At 56.9% G+C, this 24201-nt stretch overlaps 1 protein-coding gene across 1 annotated transcript; it reads left to right on the plus strand.

Annotated features, from left to right (window-relative positions):
* Positions 1-23954, plus strand: SDC1 (syndecan 1). Its single transcript, NM_001075924.1, has 5 exons — positions 1-285; positions 20145-20226; positions 21157-21629; positions 22229-22373; positions 22510-23954. The coding sequence occupies exons 1-5, from the start codon at positions 220-222 to the stop codon at positions 22677-22679; spliced, it is 936 nt and encodes a 311-aa protein (NP_001069392.1). The 5' UTR covers positions 1-219; the 3' UTR covers positions 22680-23954.
* Positions 23955-24201: the final 247 nt, after the last annotated feature.

Consider the following 24201-nt stretch of genomic DNA (forward strand, 5'->3'; position numbering starts at 1 on the left):
CAGAGCTGAGCCGAGAGGAATCCAGCCGTAAGGGGAGCTGAGAGCGGCCGGCGGATCCGTAGACCTCGCCTAGGACTGCCGCGCGCTGGGCATCGCTCGAGGGAGCTGCGCGCAGCGCAACCGGCGGCGCCGAACCGGAGCCCCGCGCAGTCCGCGCAGCGCGGCGCAGCCCTGATCCGCGCAGCTCGCCGCTCTACTCCAGCCGCCGGTCCGGGCAGCATGAGGCGCGCGGCGCTCTGGCTGTGGCTCTGCGCGCTGGCGCTGCGCCTGCAGCCGGCCCTCCTGGTGAGTGCGGCCCGGGGCCGGGCTGCTAGGCGGCGGGAAGCCGGGGCTGGCAGACCCGCCGATGCCGGCTGTTGCACACGTGGAGGGGGAGGGGAAGCGGGGACTTCCCTTCTTCCCGCGCTAGCCCGGCGGGCCCCGGGACCCGGAGTCCCGAAATCAGGACTCTTTCTCCAATTGCCTCTTGCCATCGAGGGGCGCCGTGAGGGTTTCGCCTCTCCGGGCGGGGGCCTGGGGAGCCCTGCGGAGCGGAACCTGCGCGGGAGCTCCGCACTTATATAGGAACGGCTCCACGGGCGAAGGCGCCGGGGGTCGCCGGCTCCCAACCGGTCTCCCAGGGCACCGCGGCGGCCGGGCCCCCCGCCGGTGACCCGGGAGGATGCGGTGATCGCTGCAACTGCACCCCGCCCGCGGACCCTAATTCAAACCAGACCCGCCGAGCTCCGGCTCCTGACCCCTCGGCGGAGGCAAGTTTGGGCGCCGCGGACTCGGTGCGGGAGCAAGCGGGCGTGTTGGCTCCGGAGCCCCAGCCAAGGTTGCGCGGCGAACGACGGCGGGCGGGTGGAGGTGGGGTCCTCGGCTATCCGTTGGCCGCCGGAGAGAAGCCGGGCCGAGCTGGTAGCGGGAGATTCCGGGAAGTTGGCCCCGGCATTCTAGAGACCCGCAAGAACCCAACTTCTGGGCTGCTGAAGTTGTGCTGCCCGCGGAGGGGCGCGAGCCGGCGCTGGGCACCGCCAGGGCGCCCGGGCGGCTTCCACGCTAGTGGACCCTGGAATGGCTTTTCCCCTCCCCCGACCTGGCTTTGTGCTGGGGCCGCGCGGAGGGAAGGCGGGTCCCTTGGCCCGCCCAGCGGATCTGGAGGAAAAGGGGGACAAATGTGGAGCCCGGAGTTGGAGGGGAGGCCTTTGGGTAGGACTCCAGCATCCACCTTTGGCGAGGGGTGGGTCCCCTCTCTGAGAGGGACCTAGCCGACAAAGAGCATCCTGAGGCTCCCCAGAAAGTGGTCTGTCTCCCCAGCCGCCGTCCGCTGGCCCGCCTTCCCCAAAGGGGGCGCTTTGTTCTCGGCCCCTGTAACCCTTTCCTGGGAACCGCCCCTCAGCGCCGGCCCGAAAGAGGGCTGGGACCTGGGTTGCCGCCAGGTGTCAGCGCTGGCCGCGGGGTGCTTGCGTCCACACCCCATCCCCCACACCCGTTGCTGGAGTCCTGGGGTCCTCCCCGCTGGCCGTGTCGGCCATCCTTGGAGGGGATGGTGAGGGGAGGTGCGGACCGAGGGGTTTTTGCCGTTCCGGAAGTGGCGGTCTCTGGCCACCACATCTGGACGGCTCGACTTCCCTAGCTCTGGCAAAAGGAGGCACGTGGGAGGGCAAGGAGCGGCTCCCGGGGCGCGGGTACTCCGATCCTCTCCTTATAATGTATTACTGGACAAGTCTCTGGGCAACGCCAAAACCCTCCATAAGCGTGTCCCTCCATAATAATGGTAGCTCCCAGCTCTTGAGAACCTTGGTGTATTTTTCTCAGGGTCTGGCTCAGGTGAGGTGTATTTTCAGGTAGATCTGTGAAGTGCCTTTTTGCTTTGCTTGGAAACATTTTGGAGTCGAGGAACAGGTCCCTAATGCCTCTTGGATCGCTGATGAGTTGGAGCATGTGCCTCTCAGGGAGCCATGGGGACAGATAAGATTTCTGAGCGAAGTGTCCAGAGCACTCCTGGCTCTTAGACCCAAGAAGTTGGCATCTGGCTTCTTCTCCTTCACTCCTTAAGTGCCGTGGCTTCTTAGGGATTCAGACTGCACCTTGAACCCACAGCTAATACTCTGGAGAAGAGGGTAGAGGTATTTGGCTCACGTCCCTGGCCCACCTCGCCTTGCCTGGCTGCTCCACACTCTCTCCAGGCTGAAGACGGGACCTCAGCAGTACTCCACCTATTTCCAGCCAGAGTCAGGAGTGGTAGCAGCGGTTTCTTTGCTAGCCTAGGTGAAGCTGGCATTCATACTTCTGAGCGGGGATCCCAGAGTGCCCTTTAACACTGGGAGGCAGATGGGATTAGAGATCCTCTGAGGACCAATGTCACCCCACTCCAGTACTCTTGACTGGAAAATCCCATGGACAGAGGAGCCTGGTAAGCTGCAGTCCATGGGGTCACTGAGGGTCGGACACGACTGAGCAACTTCACTTTCACTTTTCACTTTCATGCATTGGAGAAGGAAATGGCAACCCACTCCAGTGGTCTTGCCTGGAGAATCCCAGGGATGGGGGAGCCTGGTGGGCTGCTGTTTATGGGGTCGCACGGAGTCGGACACGACTGAAGCGACTTAGCAACAGAGGACCACTTTCCCAGAGTTTTCCTGTGTCCTAGGAAGGAGCAGACAGCTGCTTTTTTTTTTTTTTTTTTTTTTCTCTCTTTCTCTTTTTCTCCGCTAGAAACTGAACCGTTGTGGAAAGGCAGAGCAGAGCCAAAGGCAGTTGAGTTTGGAGGGGGAAAGATGGGTGGGAGGGAGGGAGACTCATTAGAGCTGTGGTGGTGGGAGGGCTTCCTGGAGGGGGTGATTGAGCTGAGCCTGAAAGCACTAATCTTTGGGGTCAGACTCTGGCTCAGAATTTAGGGTTTGGTTCTCCCCTCCCCCTATTTACAAAGTTTAGTCTGTTTTCTCTTTCCCAGCCCTGTTCTCTCCCTTTTATACTGGCTGTCCGTGTTTGGTTCAGAGTGGGGGCATGAATCTTCTGCCCTCTTCCTGAAATAAATATGGCAGTGGGATTTGCCAGGATAGGAGAAGATGTCCACCAGTTGCAGAGGTCTGACATTTCCCAGGGTTCACTTTGGTCCCAGTGGGAAGCAGGTCAGAACCCCCTGGGGACCAGGGAGATGGGGTGTGACCCTGGGCGCCTGACTTTGGACAAGGGAAGGCTGCTGGGGCAGGAGGTTGCTCAAAACCACTCCCAAGAGACGAGAACAGGTTTGTCTAAAAAGGTTTCTGTGTGTGGTTTTGCCTGTGTGAGATCCCCGTGGTCTTTTGTTTCTGCCATGCAAGAAAAATTGCTTGTTCTGAAAAGTTATTTGCTGTTTCCCTCTCTTACTCTCTTCCTTTTCTTGAAAGGCATAAAATCCCTTTTTGCCTTAATTATGGGGGCTAGTAGAGACATTTCCCTTCGGCCTGGAGGAGTGGGTGGGGACAGGGGGGAGACAGAGGGAGGCGCTGACTGCTTCTGCCTGGGCTCCAAGCCTCCTAGAGGTGATGTCACTCCTGGCTTCAGCTCCACAGGGAGGGTGGGGCTGGTTTAAGTCTCTACCTGTGGCTCATGGTGGGTTCCAGTAAAATCTCATTAACCCAGATTGGTGGGGAGAGGGATGAGAAGGGAGAGGAGCCTGGAAAGAATTAATGAAAAGCTTGAATTTTGGAGGCGTTTTTATGGAGGAATCTTTTTTTATGGCAGCAGAATCTTGAATTCTGAACTCCCTTGAAAATGAGGTATCCTTCATATCCAGGTTTTCTCAGTAAGCTGAGAATCCACATTACCCTCAAAAATATTCTTACTTTGGGCAGGACTCTCTGAAATACTTCTCTTCCTTTATTAACAAAACAGTACTAAGCATAGTTTGATCTCTGGGTGCCAGGGGCCTCAAAGCTGTCACCATGTTAGGTTACGGCATTCATCTCCTGGGTTTATTGAGCTCTGAAGAGCACTTTGCCCCTGGGCCTGGTGCCCTCATGTTGGTACACTTGGAATTCTGGTTTGCTCTTTATCCTCTCCCATCCCTGTCTGATAGCAGCCAAAAGTGACATTTGTGGACCTAAAGTGTAGCCGGCAGCTTTTCAGTTCAGTTCTGATTGGCACTTTTCTCCAGCAGTACTAAGGAATTTGTTGGATTTGTTAGAATTATTTCTAAGATAAGAGTTCTCAGTGCTGAGTGAGGGTCTCACCTGTAACACTCATGAGCTGTGATACATGGATTTTGTGCCTTCAGAGGCCCAGCTGGGACTTCTGCATTGTTCTGATACTCCTAGAATAACCAAGAGGCTGTCAAGGGAGGTTCCTGCGGGACTCAGATGTCAGTGACCTCTGAAACAAGCACCTGACGATGACCCTATGTTCTCGGTTCTTCTATTTGGCTGAAGCTGTAAGTGACTTGCCAGTCACAGGTAGCCTGGACCTTGTGAGACTAGCGCACTCTAAATCCTGGTTGGCAAGGGCCCTCATTCTTAGCTTGGGTCCTGTCTCCCTTTTCTCACCATGTTTTATTTGGGTGACAGTGCATGCATACTGTTTGACAGGCCAGAAACAACTTTGGGTAAGGTAGAGCTTTGGGATTGGGTCTCTGCTTTGCCACTAAGTTACCGTGTAATCTCAGATGAGTCACTTCACTGTTGAGTCTTGATGTCCTGTGTAAGCTTATTCTCTCATTTGCGTATTCATTTCATAATGAAGGTGTGAAAGTGTTTGGTAATGAAAATGCCAGAGGAAAGTTGGCTGTTGATAGAATTAGGGTCATCTTCTTTTTTTTTTTGCCTAAAGCCATGTAGGATCTTAGTTTCCCAACCAGGGATTGAACCTGTGCTCATCGCAGAAGCGTAGAGTCCCAACCACTGGAGCACCAGAGAAGTCCCTAGGGTCATCTTTGAGTGCCTACTATTGAGTGCTATATGCTTTTCCTGCATCCTAATTTCATATTTAACCCAAACCTTTACCATGTATGTCACTGTCCCCATTTTGTGGATGAGGCCTGCAGAGGTGAGCCCCTACAAGGGGCCAGTGTGGAAGAACCAGGATCTGTACGCATGCCTGTGCACACATGTATGGCGTGAAGAAATGGAAGGACTGGCAAGTCTCCCCGGTGAACCTAGCATAGGAGGCTGGCTGAAACCTACCAGGCTTTCCCTTGTGCTTGCCCCCAGGGTAGTAGCCAGCATGCGCTGACTTTCATCTTGGGCACTGGGGAGACGTTTGTGGGATTAGTAGATCCTTTATAAGTCTGAAAAGTGGGCACCGTGGCTCCCATGGGGCGACCAGAACCCAGGACTCCTGCCTCCTGTGTTGGGCTCACCTCCTGGCCTTTTCAGTCCTGCTGTGAAAACAGCCGCATGAGGAGTTGGTCATTAAATGATTTCTAGTCCCAGAATCCTGGGATTTTTAACAGAACAAATGATTTCCTGATTTCCTCCTTCTTTTCAACAACGAATTTTAGAGGCTTGGGTTAAAAGCCACTCCTTGAGGGCCTGCGTAAATGTGTCTGGAGAGAAGGAATGGGATTAACGGAGTCTGTGGAAAGAGGGCTTTTGGCGCCAGGATCCTGTACCCTGGAACAGTTTCAGCGCGGTGTCATTTCCCTCTCAGCTGTTCCAGCAGAGGTTGGGCTTTCAATGGGAGGATACGTTCTGGAACCTCTCTCTGAGCTGCCATGAGTGCCCTGGCAGCGCCAAGGGGCGGCAAGCATGTGGGCATCCCCCTGCACAAGGAGCCACGACCCTGTGCTCCGGGTCACTTTAGCAACTATGCAACTTCCGGCTCCAGGTAGACATGAGAGCCCCGTCCACTGCCCCCCAGAGGGGCTTTGTGAGATCTTACCACCTCTTCCTGTCCTCAGGATGCTGACCTTGGGTGGGGTGTCAGCACTGGAAAGTCCCCTCCATGCCCCGATCCAAGACAGGGACACCTGGTAAGCTCCCCAGGACTTGGTACCCAGAGGGAGCACCCGGGGCAGGGCGGTCTAAGCTTCCTCTGAAAAGAGTCCTTTTGTCTGTCGTACTGTGCTGGTTTGGGGAGCCAAGACAGGTCTAGTGGGGTCGTCAGGTCAGGAGAGAGAAGCCTTGAGGGTCTCTCTCCTGTGTCTATGGCTCTGTGGTTCTGCCTAATTATATGGAGAGGCTGCTCCCTCCTTGGCCTTCAGCCCTGGGAAAAACTCCTCTCTCTTCCCAGTGACTCACCTGAGGCTTGCAGCCCCACGAGAGACCGTGTGTGTGTGTGTGTGTGTGTGTGTGTGTGTGTGTGTGTGTGTGTATGTGTGTGTGTGTGTGTGCGCGCACGCACACATGTGCATGCTCATGCACGTGTGAAGTGGTGGGTCCACTGCATGGGTTGCAGCTACGGCTGGGCCTTGCCTGGCCCGTCTTGACTTGATTTCCCCATTGAGCTTGCCTGTAGGTTAGGCTGCAGTCTGAGATTTGGGGAAACCTGCTCACCACCTGTCTGCAACTTCCTCCTCAAAAAGCAGGAAACCGTTTTTTCCCTCCCTTCAACAGTCTTTTCCCTTTTAACTGCAGCTTTAGAAGTCCATGGAAGTTATTCCTACAGACAAGGGTGGCCAGGACACCAGGTCCCTCCTGGTCTCAGTTTAACCCTCTCCTGTGTGATCAGGCAGGTCACTGCCCATCTGCACCTCAGTTCCCCCAGGCACTCAAGGGCCCTCTGCTTCCCTGCCTCAGCTCTGACAGCCATGTGGTTGCAGACAGTCCTTGTCCCGGGAAGGGTGAAGGTGCCACTGTGGGGAACCTAGCAGAGGCTCAAGCCCACTTTATTCCTCCAGGGACTTGAAGGAGCACGAGCTGACTGAGGGGTCATCTGTGGGGCGGAAATCAGGGCAGGCTGCTTGGAGGAGATGGACTTAGGGCTCAGTATGGGAACTGGAGGTGGACGGAGGCCCCTGGGCAAAGGCGGGCTGCGGGTGGGGGCTGGGTGGTGTTCCCTGCACACACCCAGGCCCCTGGCCACCTGCCCCCCAGTCCTCTCATCGGCAGGAGCGGAAGCCGTGTTGGGCAGGTTGGGGCAGTGGGGAAGGCGGGCGTGCTTATCGCTCCACTCATCAGCTGAGTCACTGTGCCAGGCCCACGAGTCCTCCCCAGAGACTCATCCAACCAGCCTTGTCCGCGAGCCCACTGTGCGCGAGGCCGGCTAGGGCTCCGGGGCCTGGCTTCCCGCCCTGACCCTCTGCACCGCTGAGTGACACTGCGCAGGCCTCTCTTGGCCTCAGTGAGCCCACATGTGAAATGGGAGGGGGCTCGGAGGGTGGGTGGGCAGAGGCTCGGCAACGAATCCGGGTGTTGGCGACATCTGGTGACTGTGTCGCGGGACTGGTGGGCGTCTGGGTGGGGCCTGCTCCTGCTGCCTCAGGAGAACTCTGCCTCGAGCATGGGGGTTGTGAAGCCTCCCTGGCTTGACCAGACCTGAAGCCCGGAGCCTGGGTGCCTGCTGTGCGCACAGCCTTGAGCGGGTAGAGAAAGGTCCATGCCTGGTCCAAGGGCGCGTATTGAGAGAGGAGAGCCATTAATGAGACCAGACCGGACGGTCAGTCGGTCTGTACAGACAGACCACAGGGACAGTGACAGCCAAAGGCCATTCACCCTGAGAAAGGGATTCATCCCGGAGCCCCTCCAATCAGGAACGCAGGCTGTGAGGCGGGGGCGCTTTCCACATTAGGGCAGTGGGTCCCCAGTGAAGGCAGCAGGACTTGGGGAGGCTGCCAGTCCTGCTCTGGGACAACTCTTGGGCTCCATTCATCTCCAGAGGTGTTCAGAGACTTGTCGCACCATGGGACGTTGGAGTCACAGTCTTGCCTGGCTACCTGGCACTTCCTGTGGCCATGCTGGCCCTCGCTGGGTGCCATCTGCCCCACCTTCTCACAGCAGGCTTAGGAGATGGGGTTCTGGGGCCTGGTCCAGGGTGGGTGGGATGTGGGGAGGTGGGAGGGAACTTCTGAAGGGCCCAGGTGGCTTGGCCACCCCAACTCCTAGTATGTGCTGGGCCCCAGGGGGCCTCAGGAGGACATGAGGCCTTCCCCTGCGGTTTCCACACCATGTCTGATGCCCTGGCTGCGTCTGACCTGGTTGGGGACTTGACTGTGGCAGTCCCATGGCAGGGGCACAGAGTTTGTGTTGCCTTTAATTTCCAGCAGCTTCTCAGCACCCCTGCTGCCTACGGCACGAGCCGGGGCCTCAGAGTCCCGTCTCCAGGAAGTGTCTGGATGGACAGTGGTCAGGTTTGGCCTCGCAGGGTGTGTTGGGAGCCTCTGAGGCTGTGGTGGAGGCTGACGTTGCTCCAGCTTCTCCCAGAGAAAAGCACTGGGGGACACTGCTGTCTGTGGTAGGCGCCCTCCTCCCAGGAGAGGGTGGGTAGGGCCTGGGCAACCCGACCTCCTGGCTGACTGGGGCTCACTGCGCTGTGAGCCAGGCCAGGAGAATGGGCCCATAGAGGCTGAGCAGAGACCCCCAGATTTTGCCCCTGCCTCCTCTCCCGCCCAACACCCCCAGGCCCTGGAGAGCAGGGTACAGGGGTCTGAGGGGGTAAGGGTAGGTTCAGAGTGTCCCTGGAGCAGCAGGCCTGGTTGTTGTGAAATTCTGGGAAGGCTCAGGCCAGGAAGCCGGCCCTGAGGTCTTCATGGTGAGCCTGAAGCAGTAGCTGAGGCCCCTCTGGGTTCTGTGAATTGTGTGAGAAGTGGGGAACCCCCAACTTCACCCCTCTCCCTTGCACAACCCTCCCGCCCCAGAGGAACAGGATCATCCTTTCAGAGCCTTGTCTAGGGGCTGGGTATCCAGTGGATGCCCTGGGCCAGCTCTCCTCACAGTGCAGTTGCAGCAGCTGAGCCTGAATATCTGAGTCTGCCTACCTTTGAGGTAGGTCTGGGGCCCCATCTGGGGTCCTGAAGCCTTCAAGCTGGGAAGGCAAGGTGGGACCCAGAACTGGCTGGCTGGTCTGCCTCAGTTATTCTCTCCCAGCTGTCGGAGCAGAGAGAGGTGTTGTGTGGAGGCCGAAAGAGCACAGACCTCAGAGTGTGGCCAGCCCCGACCGTCACCAGGCTCACCGCCTCTTCCCCGTAGCATCTTGTTCATGATTCTTCACCTGCCCTGAAGCCTCAGTTTCCTCCTGCATAAAACCGGGATTTTTCAAGTCCTGCTTTGGAGGGCATCAGGAAAGATCCTGTGAAATACCATATATGGTGGGATTGGAGCGTCTTCCTCATCTGGCCTCCGAGGAGCAAGTCTGGGAGAGCTTTGGGACTGACACTGCTTAGGGAGTCCCCTGGAGAGAGCTTCCATGGCACTGACCCTGCACCCCAGGGGTGCAGTCTGAGCTGGCCCAGGTGTGGGATCGGACTCAGCATGAGTGACCGGCTGGTCTTACCCCAGTGCTGACGAAGCAGGGCCTGCAAACATGGCTTTTGCCCCTTCTCAGAAATATGAGCCTTGCTTGGCAGGCCAGACTTTGCTCACTTCTGCCTGAGCCTCTGCCAGGGGCCGGCTCCTGCCCCGGGAAGGTGTGGGCTGGGTTGGCAGGCAGTGGCAGGAGGTCTGGTAAACCTGGACCCCAGGTACCCAGGTGGGGTCTCAGGGCAGTTGAGCAGGGCTCTGTGGCTGTGGGGCACTGTAGCCTGTGGGCAGAACTGTGGACTGTGTGGTGCCTTGGACTGGGAGCAGGGCTGGGCTGCAGGGTGGACTGGGAAGGCCCCATGCCAGGGTCTTCTTTCCTTCCTCTTGTGCTGCTTCCAGTGGAAATGATGGCTGTTTTCTTCCTGAGGGTCAGAGAGCCCTCGATCTTGCCTGTGACGGGGTGGTTAACTGCATGTCTGCTGGAGCAAGGCTGTGTGTATTTGTTGCTCAGTTGTGTCCTGACTCTTTGCGACAGCAGAGAGCCCACCAGGCTCCTCTGTCCATGGGGATTTCCCATGGACTGTGGCCCATCAGGCTTCTCTGTCCATGGGGATTTCCCAGGCAAGAATACTGGAGTGGGTTGCCATTTCCTTCTCCAGGGGAATCTTCCTGACCCAGGGATTGAACCTGGGTCTCCTGCCTTGCAGGCAGATTCTTCACCATCTGAGCCACCAGGGAAGTCCTAAGCAAGACTGCCTGGCCCCAGATCCTCTTTCTAAGCCCTTTAGTGGCTGTATGCCTTGGGACAGATGACTTGACCCCTTTGCCTTAGTTTCCTCATCTGTAAGATGGGTATGGACTAGAATCTAAGGTCATCCTGAGGTAAAGTGCTTAGACTAGTACCTGACACATAGTACTCAAGACGTATTAGCTGTGATTACTGTCCCTGCCCACCCCCCCAACTCCCCACCTCTGCCCCAAGGCCCAGGTCAGATCTTTCTATTTTTCAAGTGACCCCCAAAACCCAGGTCAGATCCTTGGGTTCTTCCTTCTGCCCCATAACTGTTTTGAGCCCTGAGCAGGTGTTTTGACTTTCTGGGGTTTCTCTGAGCTCCTCAGACTGGGGCTACAGTCCACTGTCCTCCTTTAAAACTTTTATTTAAAAAATAATTTTTTTTTTAATTTTTTGGCTGTGCTTCCAAGCATGTGGAATCTTAGTTCCCCCAACCAGGGATCAAACCTGTGCCCTCTGCATCAGAAGCATGGAGTCTTAACCACTGGACCACGAAGGAAGTCCCACAGTCCTCCTTTTAACCAACTTAGCACTTACCTTGTGCAGAGGCTGCCAGGGCCTGGGAATTCAGCACCGGGCATTTGAAGTTGTGCACACCTTCCAGCCATCAAGAGCCTCTGGAGGAGGGCAGGCTGACAGTGAAGGGGCTCAGGGTGCTTTGCTGTTGGTTAGGGGAGGGTCCTACCAGTAGTCTGGGGAAAGGGCCCAACCTATTGGCACCTGGCTTTCACTGAAAATTCTTCTTTCCATCATTCAGGTCAGAAAGTACTGGCTCCACTCTGCCGTAGGACATCCTTCAAGGACACTCTGACCTTCCTGTGTCTCTGGGCTTCGAGTAGCCTTAGTGCCTACTTGGTCTGCCTCCTGCTTGATCCCAGAGACAGGTTCCCAGACTGGCCCATTCTCCTTCTGGACGTGGGAGGAGAAGCCATGTACACCTGTGACTTAAGCAGGAGCAAAGGGAATTTCATCCTCCTTTCTTGGGTGTGGGGTTGGCTGGCAACAGCATTCTGACACAGGTTAAAAAATGTGCTCTTGGCATCTTTCAGCCTCCTTTCTGCAATCCCTTCACATCTTCCAAAGTGCCTGCCCATCCCCAGTGCCCTAGTGCCAGACTGTCCTTCCCTCTAGAGCTGATTTCTGCTCTCCTGTGAGTCTCTAGCGCCCTTCAGCCCCCCTAGAGGCATTTGCATCTTAAATGGGATGGTCAACTGCACACTGGGGAGATCTGGGGGATAAAGTGCTCCCCCGTCACCCCCTCCCCCACCTCATCCCCACAGCTGGAGCCCTGTCTGGCTGCAGGTGTGTCAAAAGCTGCAAGTTTCTGCCTCCTTGAAACCTGAGGACACTTTATTTAGCTGGAGCAGGCGGAGGATGGCTCTTGAAGCCCATGCCAGAGGTGTCAGGTCCCCAGGCCAGGCTCAGTTTGGGGATTAATCAGCCAGAGAGCAGTTTGAGGGGCCTTCATGGGGTGGGGTGGAGGGCGGCAGGCATGACTCGGGGATCCTGCCATGAGCTTTCTGCCCTTAGCTGTCTCATTGAGACAGCCTGAGCCGAGGAGGGAAGAGCCTGTGGGAGTCTGGACTGCTCCCTCTGTCCCTGTGGGTTGACAGTTGCCATGCCCAGAGTCACTTTGGTTTGGGACATCTCCAGCCTCCTGTCTAGGCCATCACCCTCTGGGACAGTGGAGAGGGGTGACCCTGAATCGCTCTGATCAAGTGCCTCTCACTGCTGAGTCCCTCTTGGGGGTTGGCTGCCCCTCCAGGGTGGGCCTTGACTCCTTGGCCACAGACCTGGGTCTCGGAGCCCTCTTGCTGCCTTTCAGCCAAGCCCCTGCTCTGCAGAGGGGCTGCCTGAGGCAAGGTGTCTCTTCAAGGTCACCCAGTGAGTTGGAAGAAGAGCCCAGCTTTTCCAGCTCTGGGTCTGGTCCCTTTCCCCTGCCCACCTCCTTGTCTGGATCCTGGGGCAGCAGCAGGCATGGATGCGGGCTGGGCCAGGCTGGCCTTGCTCAATGCCTGAGTGGAATCCTACCCTGCCTGGCCCAGGTTCTGGCAGGTGGAGGAAAGCCGAGGAACTGGTCTCCCAGCTCCATGGCCCCACACCCAGCCGTCAGCGGGGCCTGTTCTAAGACGAGTCTCGGCACGCGGCAGCAAGACGGGTGCCAGCCCTCTGGAAGGGTGGCTACGGGGGTTGCTGGTGACAGCTCTGACCTGGCTTGGGCATCGGGGCTGGCTCTGGCTGCCAGGAAACCCTCCCTCCCTCAACACATCGCTGGCCCCAGGTACTCCAAGGAGGAGGGCCCTCTGACCTGACCTTGGGTCCCCCTTCTGAAAGTCCTGACACGCAGTGCCCTGCAGGACGTGCTACTGCAGAGGGGGTCTTTAAGCCAAGTACGGGTGGTATCCTGCACCCCAGCCCTGCCCTGGAATCCCCCAGAGGACTGAGGTCTGTCTCCTAGTGGCAGGGTGGGAATGGCTGAGGTGGGGTTGTTGGGGTCGGGGGGTGGTAAGGGGTGCGTGCCCCGGAGGTACCCCTGTAAGGCACTCCTCCTCGGGGCTCTGTTGGTGCCTTGACAGAAGCACGATCTCAGGGTGAGAGCAGCAGAAGCACCCTCTTCCCCGCCTGTCTGTTCCGGGGGCCCCTCCTGTTTTGGGCCGTACCCATCACCCCTTGGCAGGTCCCAGCTTGACTTGGTTCCTGGTGAGTTGATAAATCGTGGTGCCTGTCAGGCTGGAAATGCTGATGCTGTCCCGAGGCACCGACGGGGCCCCTCCCTCCTGGAAGTGGAGAGGCGGGGGGGAAGGTTTCAAGGTCTTGAGGCCAAAGCCGGGAGATCTGAATCCCTTCGATGCCTAAGCACATGTCCCCTGCAGCACAACTTCCAATTTAGGGAAGAAGCCTTCAGAGAGGAAGTGATTTATCCACCACTGTGACATCCCGGGCAGGGGGAGCCCTGGTCTGCAGGCCTGCCCCTCTAACCCACCCCTACGTGGCTGGCTGTGGCCAGCTTATCACCCCCTGCCCCCACTCTGGCCTCACTCACGATGAATTGGGGCTGCAGATCCCAGCCTAGCCTGTCAGGACCCTAAGAAGGTTTAGGGTTCTTCAAGCTCTGAACCCCTTCTGTTATCCGGATGGGAATGAGGTCCAGAGAGACGGCAGAGGCCCAGGTCACCCAGCAAAGGAATCTCAGCCTGGGGTGGCTCCCTTATCAGGGCTCTTTCCCTTCTGACATCCTTCGCTGTGGTCGTTTCTCTGAGAGCCTTGATTCAAGATGCTCTGGATTTGGCCTGCGTGGTCTGTGCATAGGTTGTGTGAGCCTGGGCTAACCGAAGGGGTGCAAATGATCCCTCTGATGAGGGAAAGCAGAGTCACCAACTGCACTGCTGGTTTCAGCCTGCATCTGGCCAGCTGACCAGATGAGAACTGCCTGGAGAGCCGAGGGGGCCCTGCTCAGCCCCAGGCAGGCAGGACGGAGCCCCAGCCCAGCTTCAGGACAGAAGAGTCTGGCTTGTCTTTGTTTCCTGCTTCTTGCACTCCTGGGATTGAAGGCATCCTCTCAACTCTGTGGTGAAGCTTCTGCAGACCAAGCAGGCACCATGGTGTACTGACTACAGAGAATGGGTATATCAGAGGTGTAGGGAGAACGTTCTAGAGCTTTCTCAGATCACTTGGCCCCTAGGGCGTGTTTTGGGGGCTACTTGGTACCTCTTCTTTGAACCCTGGCCCTGAGTGGGGGGTCTTATCTCCTCCAGCCCACTCCCAGTGAGACCTTTTCCTGTCCAGACTATTGCTCTCCACATGCAGTCTGCAGACCGCTTACAGCAGCTGGAGCTTGTAACATGCAGAGTCCTAGGCCTTTGCCCCCAACCCCCAAATCCACCTTAGGGATGGAGCTCAGAAGACTTCCTCTCCAGCAGTCTCCTGGTAGTTCTTAGGGACGTTAAAGAAGAGAGCCCCCAGCCTGAATGCAGGTGATGGTGTGAATCTTCCCTCTGGCCACTTTGGCATCCTGCTGCACAGGTCAGGGATGACAGCTGGGATTCTGTAGCTTACACAATTCAGCCCCCAAGAATTGTGTGGGGTTGGAAAAATAAGCTTTTTTTCCCCACTCTTAGATCCATAGATCTGACCAAGAAACTGGTAAAAAAAAAAAGATTAAAAAAAACCCATGAAACTCATTTAAGCCTCTCGAGAATGCCTGCTGTTGTGTGGGATTTTGATGGGATGGGATGAGGAGTGTTTATCCCAGCGTGATTGTAGGGCCGCCTCATGAGAAAAGTACATTTTCTCATGAAATGTACGTTCATTCTCATGAAATGTAAGAAAAGTACGTTCTTACCCTCTCTTCTCCCCTCAACCTGGGCTTATGGAACCAGTTGGGCCTCCCACCCCCTGTCCTCAGCCCCGGAGCTGGCACCGAGGCTGGCTGCTTGGGGAAGTCCGTGACCTGGGCCCTGTGACAAGGGGCAGTACTTGGTCCTGTGGGCTCTGGGACTGAGCTCCCACCACGGCGGCCAAAGCTCTGTCACCACACAGAGCATTCCAACCAACAGACACCTAAACCCCCCTTTCCCACTTGGCTGCAGTCTGCCATACCAGTGAGGCCGCAGTGCTGCTGAAGTTGTGACTTAGAACTAAGAGCTGACCTCTCTGGTGTCTGGCTGTGGGCTTCACTATCCTCCCCTAGTGCCCTCAGCACGATGACCCTCTGTGCCCCAGCCTGGGCGACTCCCCCTTCCAGAAGCCTCCTGGAGTGGGGGCTGCACCCTGGAGGCTCACCAGGGTCCAGATCATACTGTTTCTTACCCTCTCTTCTCCCCCAAACCCCTGGATGGTGGTCCCCTGAGTTTTGAAGTTGAAGACCCTCTTCACTGTCAAAATCTGTGACCTTGCATAATATTGTACTTTTCTCGTGTGACCTCAGCTTTTAAAGGATTTGTGTTTATCCATCACTCAAATCAAGTAGTGGGTGACATGTTAGTGATTCAGGGTGTGGGTTGGAAACCATAATCTTTGGACCTGGTGGCTATGGGTTGATGGGGTGGCAAGGGTCAGGGGCCAGAATGGGCAACCTCTGTGGTCAGCCTGGAAGTAGAAGCCCTCACCTGAATATCTGAGATGCCCACTTGGTATCCCGATGTATGATTGTCCCAAGGAACTTTTATGCACATGCCTAAGGTGTCTTGGCAATGGCACCCCACTCCAATACTCTTGCCTGGAAAATCCCATGGACGGAGGAGCCTGGTAGGCTGCAGTCCATGGGGTCGCACAGAGTCGGACACGACTGAGCGATTTCACTTTCACTTTTCACTTTCATGCATTGGAGAAGGAAATGGCAACCCACTCCAGTGTTCTTGCCTGGAGAATCCCAGGGACAGGGAAGCCTGGTGGGCTGCCGTCTATGGGGTCGCACAGAGTCGGACACGACTGAAGCGACTTAGCAGCAAGGTGTCTTGGAGGAATGCTGTCACACAGCTCCAGGCCCTCCTATGGCCAGTTGCGGGTGAGAGATGGCAGGAGTGGGCTTGAGGGAACCAGTGCCTCCTATAACGGAAGCACGGAGTCCCAACCACTGGACCAGAAGGGAATTCCCCTTGAGGCTGCCTTCTCGAAGCTTCTCTGCCAGTCTTCTGCCTGGGGGCTGCCTGCCTGCCAGACTCCTGACTTGCTCTTGGGAATGGCTGGCAGCCTGGTGATGAAGACCCTCCACTCCTGATGATCCTGACCCTTGCTTGGCCATGCCGTCCCCTCTGCACCTCTGAAGCTGGACCAGCACCTGGGTCTCAGCTGCTGGGCAGGGGTTGGGAACCCTTACTTGGTGAGGAACACGTGCGCATCCCAGGACTCCTGGGGCCTGCAGAACATTGTAGAAACTTGGGCAAGTGAAGTGAAAGTCACTCAGTCATGTCCAACTCTTGGCGACCCCATGGACTATAGCTGGCCAGGCCCCTCTGTCCATGGAATGCTCCAGGCAAGAATACTGGAGTGGGTTGCTATTCCTTTCTCCAAGGGATCTTCCCAACCCAGGGATCGAACCCAGAGGTCTCCCACATTACAGGCAGATTCTTTATCTAAGCCACCAGGGAAGAGACTTAGGCAAGTTTCCCTTAAAACAGCTGAGCTATCAGGGAATGTGGTCCTCTGGGGCAGGGCAGAGGGAGAGAGATGGCAGACGAGGGGTACAAGCCCTGCCTGTGAGTGTGCAGACACTTCACTGCCTGGTGGCCATGGGCAAGAGCCCACCTTATCTCAGGAGAGGCCAAATCTCAGCCCTGCCTGCCTCAAATCAAAGGCTAACAGGAGGAAAGGGATGGAAAATACTTCCAGTGTCAAGAGACCAGGTTCTCCTTTCATACTCCCTGTCCTGCTCTCCCAGAGCCCTAACCCCAAGTCCTCTCTCGGGGGGCGGGGGAGGTGGGTGCTCCTCTCACAGCCTTGGTGTGGCCTGAAGACCAGCATGGCTGAGACGAGGTGGGCTGGCTATTCTCTTCAGGCTTCCTGTGCCCTAGCCCCTGTGTATCTATCTGCCCCAGACGCCCCGCCACACCTGGCTTTGGCCTTTCAGGCCCTGGGCTTCCAGGGTCTGTGCTGGTGGTGGGAAGGACCAGATTCAGCAGACTAAGTCTGCCTTTGAGCAGACTATGTGACCGTCTAGACCTACTCATAGGGCTTTTGATTTGTTGTGTGAAAAACTGGTTTTCTGGGCCTTACAGAGGCTAAAGGCTTCATTAGAGGTCTGGCTGGCTCCCTTTTGTCTTCCCAGGCTGCTTGAGGTTCCAAACTGGGCCGACCTGCCCCTGGCATACCTGCGTTTTGGCCAAGTGGTCTCAGGGCAGCGTCAAGAGGCCATGCCCAGGAGGGCCCTATTTTGGGCCCTGGAGGCAGCTGACCACAGGCCCATAGCATGGCCTGGCCGCTGAGTGAAACCAGAAGTCTCCCAACCTCCGGTGTCAGCCGGCACCTGGTGAGGCAAGATCAACCTCAGCAGTTTCTGCTGATTTCCTCCCCAGGGAGCTGCAGCTGTCACAGGGAGGCTCATGCTGGAGGTCTGGGAGGTCACTGAGGCCCATCCCCTCAGTGGAGACCCAGCCCAAAAGGGCAAGAGGCTGCCCTGAGGCCTGGGAGCCGGTTTCAGGGGAGAAAGTGTTTGCTTAAGAGCTTGTTGTGTAAACAAGATCGCAGTGGGATAAACCCAGCCAAGATGAGGAAACAAATTGTTTTTAGGGACTGGGCCAATCCAAAGTCTTATCTCGTCCTGAGAGAAACCCTTCTCTTGGGAAACTGCTAACCTGTCGGGGCCTCTGTGTAGGTGAGAGGCGGGGCCTCCTTGGTTTTGCCGGCGCCTCCAAGGTGGACGGGGTCTCTCTCAGTGCACTGTGCTCTCTGTGGGCTTCAGAGGCCCCGTCCGTGAAAAAGGGCCTGGCCCCGGGGATGCTGCCTTCTGCTTCATGTCGTGTGGTCCAGGCTGGTGTGGCTGCAGCCCTGGCCCCCAGCTCCAGCTCCAGCTTTCTCTCCAAGGGTGGGAAATGGAGCGTCACCACCTAGGGTCTCCTCCAGATCTTCAAGGGTGTTGGGTGAAGGTGGGGGGTCTCAGTGAGTGAGTGTGGGTGGATGGGGTCCCCTGAATGCTTGTCCCCCTCAAGCTGTCCTGTCGGGAGCATCTGCTGGGGGCCTGGGGCAGCAGCATGTCAGGATGGGGATACCCACTCTGCACCTGCCTGAGGGGCAGGGTTCTTTGTTACTGAAGCGGGGTAGCCTTCCAGGAGCCCAGGGCAGCTTTAAAGCTCCATGGAGGCAGGGCAGGTGTTTGAAGCACCCCAGGGGACAATACACACAGGATGTGGCCCAGGGTGCAGGTAGAATCTATGTATTGTGAATGGGCCGTGGCAGCTCAGACAGAGTGGCCAAAATCTTCTTCTTGGGGGGCTGAAGTACAGTGTGGGTTTTGTACTTTCAAAGGAAGCTCAGTGGTATTTCTAGCCTCATAGTTTCTACACGTGTCTGAAGCTTCCCTCAGACCTGGGCCCTTGGACGGAGCTTCCACCTGGTCTAGCTCTGCCTCAGGAGGCCAAAGGTCTTGTCTGTCCCTTCCTGCTCTGCCCCACTCAAGAGGGCGGCCCCGTGGCCTGTGGCTAGGACCTGGCGAGGCCTCTTGGGCTGAGGAGGCCAGTTCCCTGGAGCCCAGCCTTGGGCGGGGCCTGCCCTCTGACAAGTTTGCACAGAGCTGCCTACGTACTGGCTCCCTTCTGCCCCGTCTTCTCCTAAAACCCTACCCACCTCCAGCCCTCCTCTTCCTGGACAGGCCCCAGAATCCTCTTTCCCATGCCGAGTGGCTCTTGCTCCCCAAGTTAGAGCGGGGAGCAAGTTAGAGACACTGTTGGTGGGATGCTTGGGTGGTGGGTTCACCACTGTGAACCAGGCTCTGTTAGGTTCTATTTTGTGTATAACCTTATTGAACTTTTGCAACAATCCTGGCATGTAGATAGGCTTCCCCAGTGGCTCAGTGGTAAAGAATCCACATGCAGTGCAGGAACCGCAGGAGATGTGTGTTTGATCCCTGGGTTGGGAAGATCCTCTGGAGAAGGGCATGGCAACCCACTCCAGTATTCTTGCCTGGAGAATCCCATGCACAGAGGAGCCTGGTGGGCTACAGTCCATAAGGTCACAAAGAGTCGGACACAAGTGAAGCGACTTAGCATGCACATGTGGGATTTTGATATTACTACTGTTCCCGTTTTACAAATGGGAAGACTGAGGCTGTAAGAGGTTTACTGTGTCCTCAGGGCCATTCAGCTAGTAAGGGGCAGAGGTCAGGGGGTTTGCAAAAGCCCATGTGCTCTGAACTACACTGTCCCACTTCTTCATTTATTTTTTGTTCTGGCCGCTCATTTATTGGGACTGCTGCACAGGGTCATTTGGGTCAAAGTCTTATTGCTGCACAGGATACTTAAGGCTACTCTTCCTGCCACCTGGCTGCTGGGTCCTCCCTTCCTCACCTGTTCTCCTGGAGCCAGAGTTAGGGGTGGGCGTGGTCCCCCCCCGCCCCCGACTGGGTTTCTGCCCTGGCCAGTTCAATGTCCTCACCTGGCCCCACTCCCTGGTCTTGCTGGAGCGGCCCCTTGCCTCAGGGCCTGGGTCTGAGTGTTCACTTTGGCGCCTGCAGCCTGTTGGGCTCGGCCCCAGGCAGGCAGCTTCCCTGGGGTGGCTGTTTGCACACAGGACCCACCCCAGGCCCACGGCCCATTTGCCTCCTTAGCCCAGGGCCCCTTCTAGATCAGCCTCATCTGTCCTCAGCTTGATGGATTCTCTGTCCTTCCTTCCCCAAGAGGGAGGGACCCAGTGTCTCCTGTGAATGAGAAAATGGGCTGAGTGTGTGACCAAGCATCATGGCCAGGCCTGGGGGCTGTCCTGCGTGGGCAGGCCCTGTCTCAGCACAGACGACTTACTCCATGCCCATCCTCGCTGCCCCCACCCCTGCCCCCGTGGCGCCCTCGGGGTCTGCAGCTTGATGCTCAGCATGCCTGGGGATGGCCTCCTTGGAGCCAGGGGGTTGTAATGTTGTTTCCAGGGGCCCCTTGAAAGCCCCACTCTTGAACCCTGAAGCCCCCTGGCCAGCGGCCTCCAGGACCTGATTCTCAGGGTAGGGTGGGCTGTGGTCCCACAGAGGCCACCGCTGGGTTTCCAGTAATGGTGTCATCTGTCTGCTCCTCTGAGTTCTGGGGCTCCCTCGGTAGACCGAGCTTCTTGAGGCAAGGGCCTTGCCCCCAGTTTGCGGGTTTCTGCACCCCCAGTACCTGCCCAGAGCTGTGTCATCATAGCATTAGGGGGTGTGTGGGGGAACCAGAGGACTGCCCTCTAGAGCTGAGGGCTTCTTTCTGTGCTGTGTGTGGGGTGTGTGTTTGGGTGCAGCATTCAGCTGCCTAGGATGGGGACCCTGGACTAGCAGGCCCCAGTGAAGACTCCACTCTTATCCTTCCCTGATCTTTTTCCAGCACAGTGTGGCCGTAAACATGCCCCCCGAAGATCAGGATGGCTCTGGGGACGACAGTGACAACTTCTCTGGCTCGGGCGCAGGTGAGTGGACGTGAGGGCCCCCTCTAGGATGTCAGCAGGCCGTGGGCTGAGGGTGGTGATCAGGCTGGGCCTGAAAGGTTATGCCAGGAATGAGAACTGGGTCCATGCTGCAAGGAGAAAACACGTGTGGCTTGGGAGGGCAGGGTGTAGATTCCCAGGGGGGCTGCCTGCCGCAGACAGACTTGGGCTCATGTTCTCCTTTTTAACTCGCTGGGGAACCTTTGAAAGGATTTTTTTTTTTAACTTCTCCAAACCTCTATTTTTTCATCTGTACAGTGGGAATAACATCTTGACTTTATAAGGTTGTTGGGAGCCGTGAGGCTACACAGATCTGGTGGGAGTACAGATTGTCCACAAATGTTCCTTTATCTTCCCTCTTTTCCCATTTCCCTGAGGCAGTAAAATCCTTGAACTGGAGGTGGTCAGGGAGACCTCCCAGAGGAGGTGCTCTTGAACTAGACCTCAGAAGGGGAGGCTACAGTCATCCTTGGGGAAAGTGGCCTAGGCAAGGGGGCCTTGGAGCTGGGAGGTAAGACACAGGCCTCTGTTCTTGGGAACCTGGGCGTTTCTGGAGGGAGAGTGAGTGGAGCAGGGAGGGCCAAGTGGGTGTGTGCTGGGGATAAGGTGTTCAGGGCCCTGAGGATGTGCCCCACCCCTCCGCCCAGGGAGCAGGCTTCAGCAGTGGCAGGAAACCCCCTTCCAGATGCAGCAGAAAAGGGCAGCTTTCCTAGCCCTAGCTGGTCCATAGGATGGCACAGAGTCAGACACAACTGAAGCGACTTAGCATGCACACACAGCTCTGCCCCACGGCTTCTCATGGGAAGAAAACCTTGCTGTGCTGGCCTGGGAGTCAGAGCCGGGGTCTGAGCTTGGCTGGTCTTGATGTTCGGGGGCTCCCTGATGCCACAAGCTCTGCTTCTGGCCCTGCAGGTGCTTTGCCAGATATCACCTCATCACACACGCCCTCCACCTGGAAGGACCTGGGGCCCGTGACGACCACAGCCACGGCTCCAGAGCCCACCAGCCCAGATGCCATCGCCGCCTCCACCACCATCCTGCCAACCGGAGAGCAGCCTGAGGGAGGCAGGGCAGTGCTCCTGGCAGAGGTGGAGCCTGGCCTCACCGCCCAGAAGGAGGCCACCCACCCACCCAGTGAGACCACACTGCACCCGACCACTCACAGCGTGTCCACAGCCAGAGCCACCATGGCCCCAGGACCCGCCACCTCCCATCCGCACAGGGACGTGCAGCCCGACCACCATGAGACCTCGGCTCCCACAGGCCGGGGCCGTATGGAGCCGCACAGGCCCCACGTGGAGGAGGGAGGTCCTCCTGCCACTGAGAAGGCGGCTGAGGAGGACCCCTCCACCCAGATCCCAGTGGGAGAGGGCTCTGGGGAGCAGGTAGGTGTCAGGCCCGCTGTCATCCTCTGCGTTTCCTGGGATATTGGGTGGCCCTAGTGCCTTGTGGGGCACAGTGCACTGGGTGCAGGGTGCTGGCCTGGTCCCCTGGCACACCCGACCCCTTGTACTCTATGAGCATGTAATCCTCACCGTGAAGACAAGATCCCAAGGTCCCATCCTCTGCCTGCCCACAGGGCTGAGCCTGCGGTGGGACAGACTAAGTAGACCAGAGCTAGAGGGCCCTTCAAGGCCCTTCAAGAGGGCTTCCCCAGCATATGCTCCTGGGACAAGAGGGAAAGCTCTCCCAGGTCTTGCTTTTCATCTTAGAGCATCATGGCAGTGTACACATTATGCTGAAATGAGCCTATTTATTTTCGTATAAAATGTGCTTTGCATCACTGGACGTGGTGCCTCGGCCACAGTCCGGTAGGGTCCAGTGTGATGTGGCCAGAGGGACCTGACCTCCGGGTCCAGGGAGGTCTGGGTTCGGGTGTGCGCGTCTAGAGCTGGTGGCAGGGGTGACCAGGGAAGCTGGAAGTGGACCTGGGTGCAGCCTCGTCTGTGGCCATCCACCTGGTCCTTTCCCTGCCCTCTCCTAGGACTTCACCTTCGACTTGTCCGGGGAGAATGCGGCCGGGGCCGCAGGGGAACCTGGCTCACGGAATGGAGCCCCGGAGGATCCTGAGGCCACGGGGGCAACGGGGGCCTCACAGGGCCTCCTGGATCGGAAGGAAGTCCTGGGAGGTGAGTTTTCTCTCCAGTGGGTGGGTGATGGAGGTTGGGGGAGGGGAATGCTGTCTTTATCACTGGCAGGGCTGCCACTCAGCCCCCAGGAGCAGCTGAGCTGAGCCGGCCTCTGTCCTCCTCCCTGCCCATCCAGGGGTCATTGCTGGAGGCCTCGTGGGGCTCATCTTTGCCGTGTGCTTGGTGGGTTTCATGCTGTACCGGATGAAGAAGAAGGACGAGGGCAGCTACTCCTTGGAGGAGCCAAAACAAGCCAACGGCGGGGCCTACCAGAAGCCCACTAAGCAGGAGGAGTTCTACGCCTGATGTGGGGGGACACCTCTCCCCTCTCCCTGCCACTCGCTAGACGCCCCCCACTCGCCTCTTCTGTGAAGAACTGCAGACCTGCATCCCTGCCACCATGCCACCTCCCTGGAGCGCCCAGCCCCGCTGGCGTCTCCCCTTGCCCACGGAGTTCTGGGCCCGCCGGGGAGGGGACCTCACCTCTGCTTCTCTCTCTGACTTCTGCCTGGAGACTTGGGCACAAGGGCTTTCTCGCGAACGACTGACTTTTCCACTGCAGACAGCACCTGGCATCCTGCCACGCTGACTCAATTTCTCCAAGCTGAAGCAGGCCCAGCTCTGGAGAGAGGGGGACCCTGCTGCTTTGGACGAAGATGCTGTGGCTGAGGGTGGACACGTCTGTAGCACTTACTGGTAGACACCAGCAGGCCTGGGGGCGTGTCCTGCCGAGTAGCAGGGCCAGGAGGTCAGGGCTCCGTCAGAATTCACTTTGTTTCGTGGGGAGGTCTAACTTAGATGTCAACTTGTTTTTGCACATGTTTTTCCTCTAGTTTCTTTGTTCATAGCCCAGTAGGCTTTGTTACTTTTGAGGTAAGTTAAGTAAGTCGATTTGGTTATTCCCCATCTTTCTTCCCTAATCTACAGTCAGGAGACAGCATCAGGGTTTTTAAGAAGACTTTTTCTTTTTTTTTTTTTGACTAGGAGAACCAAATCCAGGAGCCAATGTCTAGGTTAGTTTGTGTCTTGTCTGAGTTTATCGCTCACATGTGCAACAGGGTATGGAATGTCTGTCGGGTGGCCTCATTGGTGGGCTGGCCCATCCCGGCTCCCATGGGTGGTCACCTCTTGGAGCAGTTCTGCCTGTGTCCATGAACTTGGGGCCGGGGCCATGGCCTGGGCGACTACCATACTGGGGAGGCCCCTGTAAAATTGAATCCTGATGTCTCAGGCTGGGGAAGATCAAGGAGAGACGACTCTAGGGTGGGAGAGATGGCGCTGGGCCCAGAGAATCTCCTGTAGACCAAGCCTTTCCTTTGATGCCATTTCTTGGGGACACTTTCTCCTGTAAAGTGACAAGAGACGTCTTGGGTACACCTGGCACTGAGCTGCCCCACGGATGGACCAGGCTCACTTTTGATTAGCTCCTGTAGCCTGACTGTGGGCCGGAATCAGGAATATTCCAAAGAGTAATAGTCTTTTGCTTTTGGCAAAACTCTATTTAATCCAATGGGTTTTTCCCTGTACAGTAGATTTTCCAAATGTAATAAACTTTAATATAAAGTAGTCATGTGAACTCTACTGCCTTCGCTTCTTTCTGCGCTGGTTGTATGTTTGACCAGCCTTTTCTCTAAATGCCAACAATATTGGGAAACTTGGCTAAAAGCTCTGTGCTTTGTCTTTCCCATGGGGAGGGATTCGGAGGCCAGAGCACCTCTTGTTTGTTTGGTTTTTTTGTGTTGTTGTTTTTTCTCAACTTCTTCTGGACCTTGGCAGGTTCTGCCAAGGTTGTACAAGGCCTGATGTAAATTTCTGTGTTGCCAAGTTC

Source organism: Bos taurus, chromosome 11 (assembly GCF_002263795.3).
Source record: "Bos taurus isolate L1 Dominette 01449 registration number 42190680 breed Hereford chromosome 11, ARS-UCD2.0, whole genome shotgun sequence".
In the NCBI taxonomy this organism is placed as follows: Eukaryota; Metazoa; Chordata; class Mammalia; order Artiodactyla; family Bovidae; genus Bos; species Bos taurus.

What these genes read in the sequence shown, in the direction of transcription:
- SDC1 (NM_001075924.1), top strand. Translation starts at nt 220, where the DNA reads ATGAGGCGCGCGGCGCTCTGGCTGTGGCTCTGCGCGCTGGCGCTGCGC. An exon ending in CTTCTCTGGCTCGGGCGCAG is followed by an intron (nt 20,227 to 21,156) that starts GTGAGTGGACGT and finishes CTGGCCCTGCAG; the next exon opens with GTGCTTTGCCAGATATCACC. An exon ending in TCGGAAGGAAGTCCTGGGAG is followed by an intron (nt 22,374 to 22,509) that starts GTGAGTTTTCTC and finishes CTGCCCATCCAG; the next exon opens with GGGTCATTGCTGGAGGCCTC.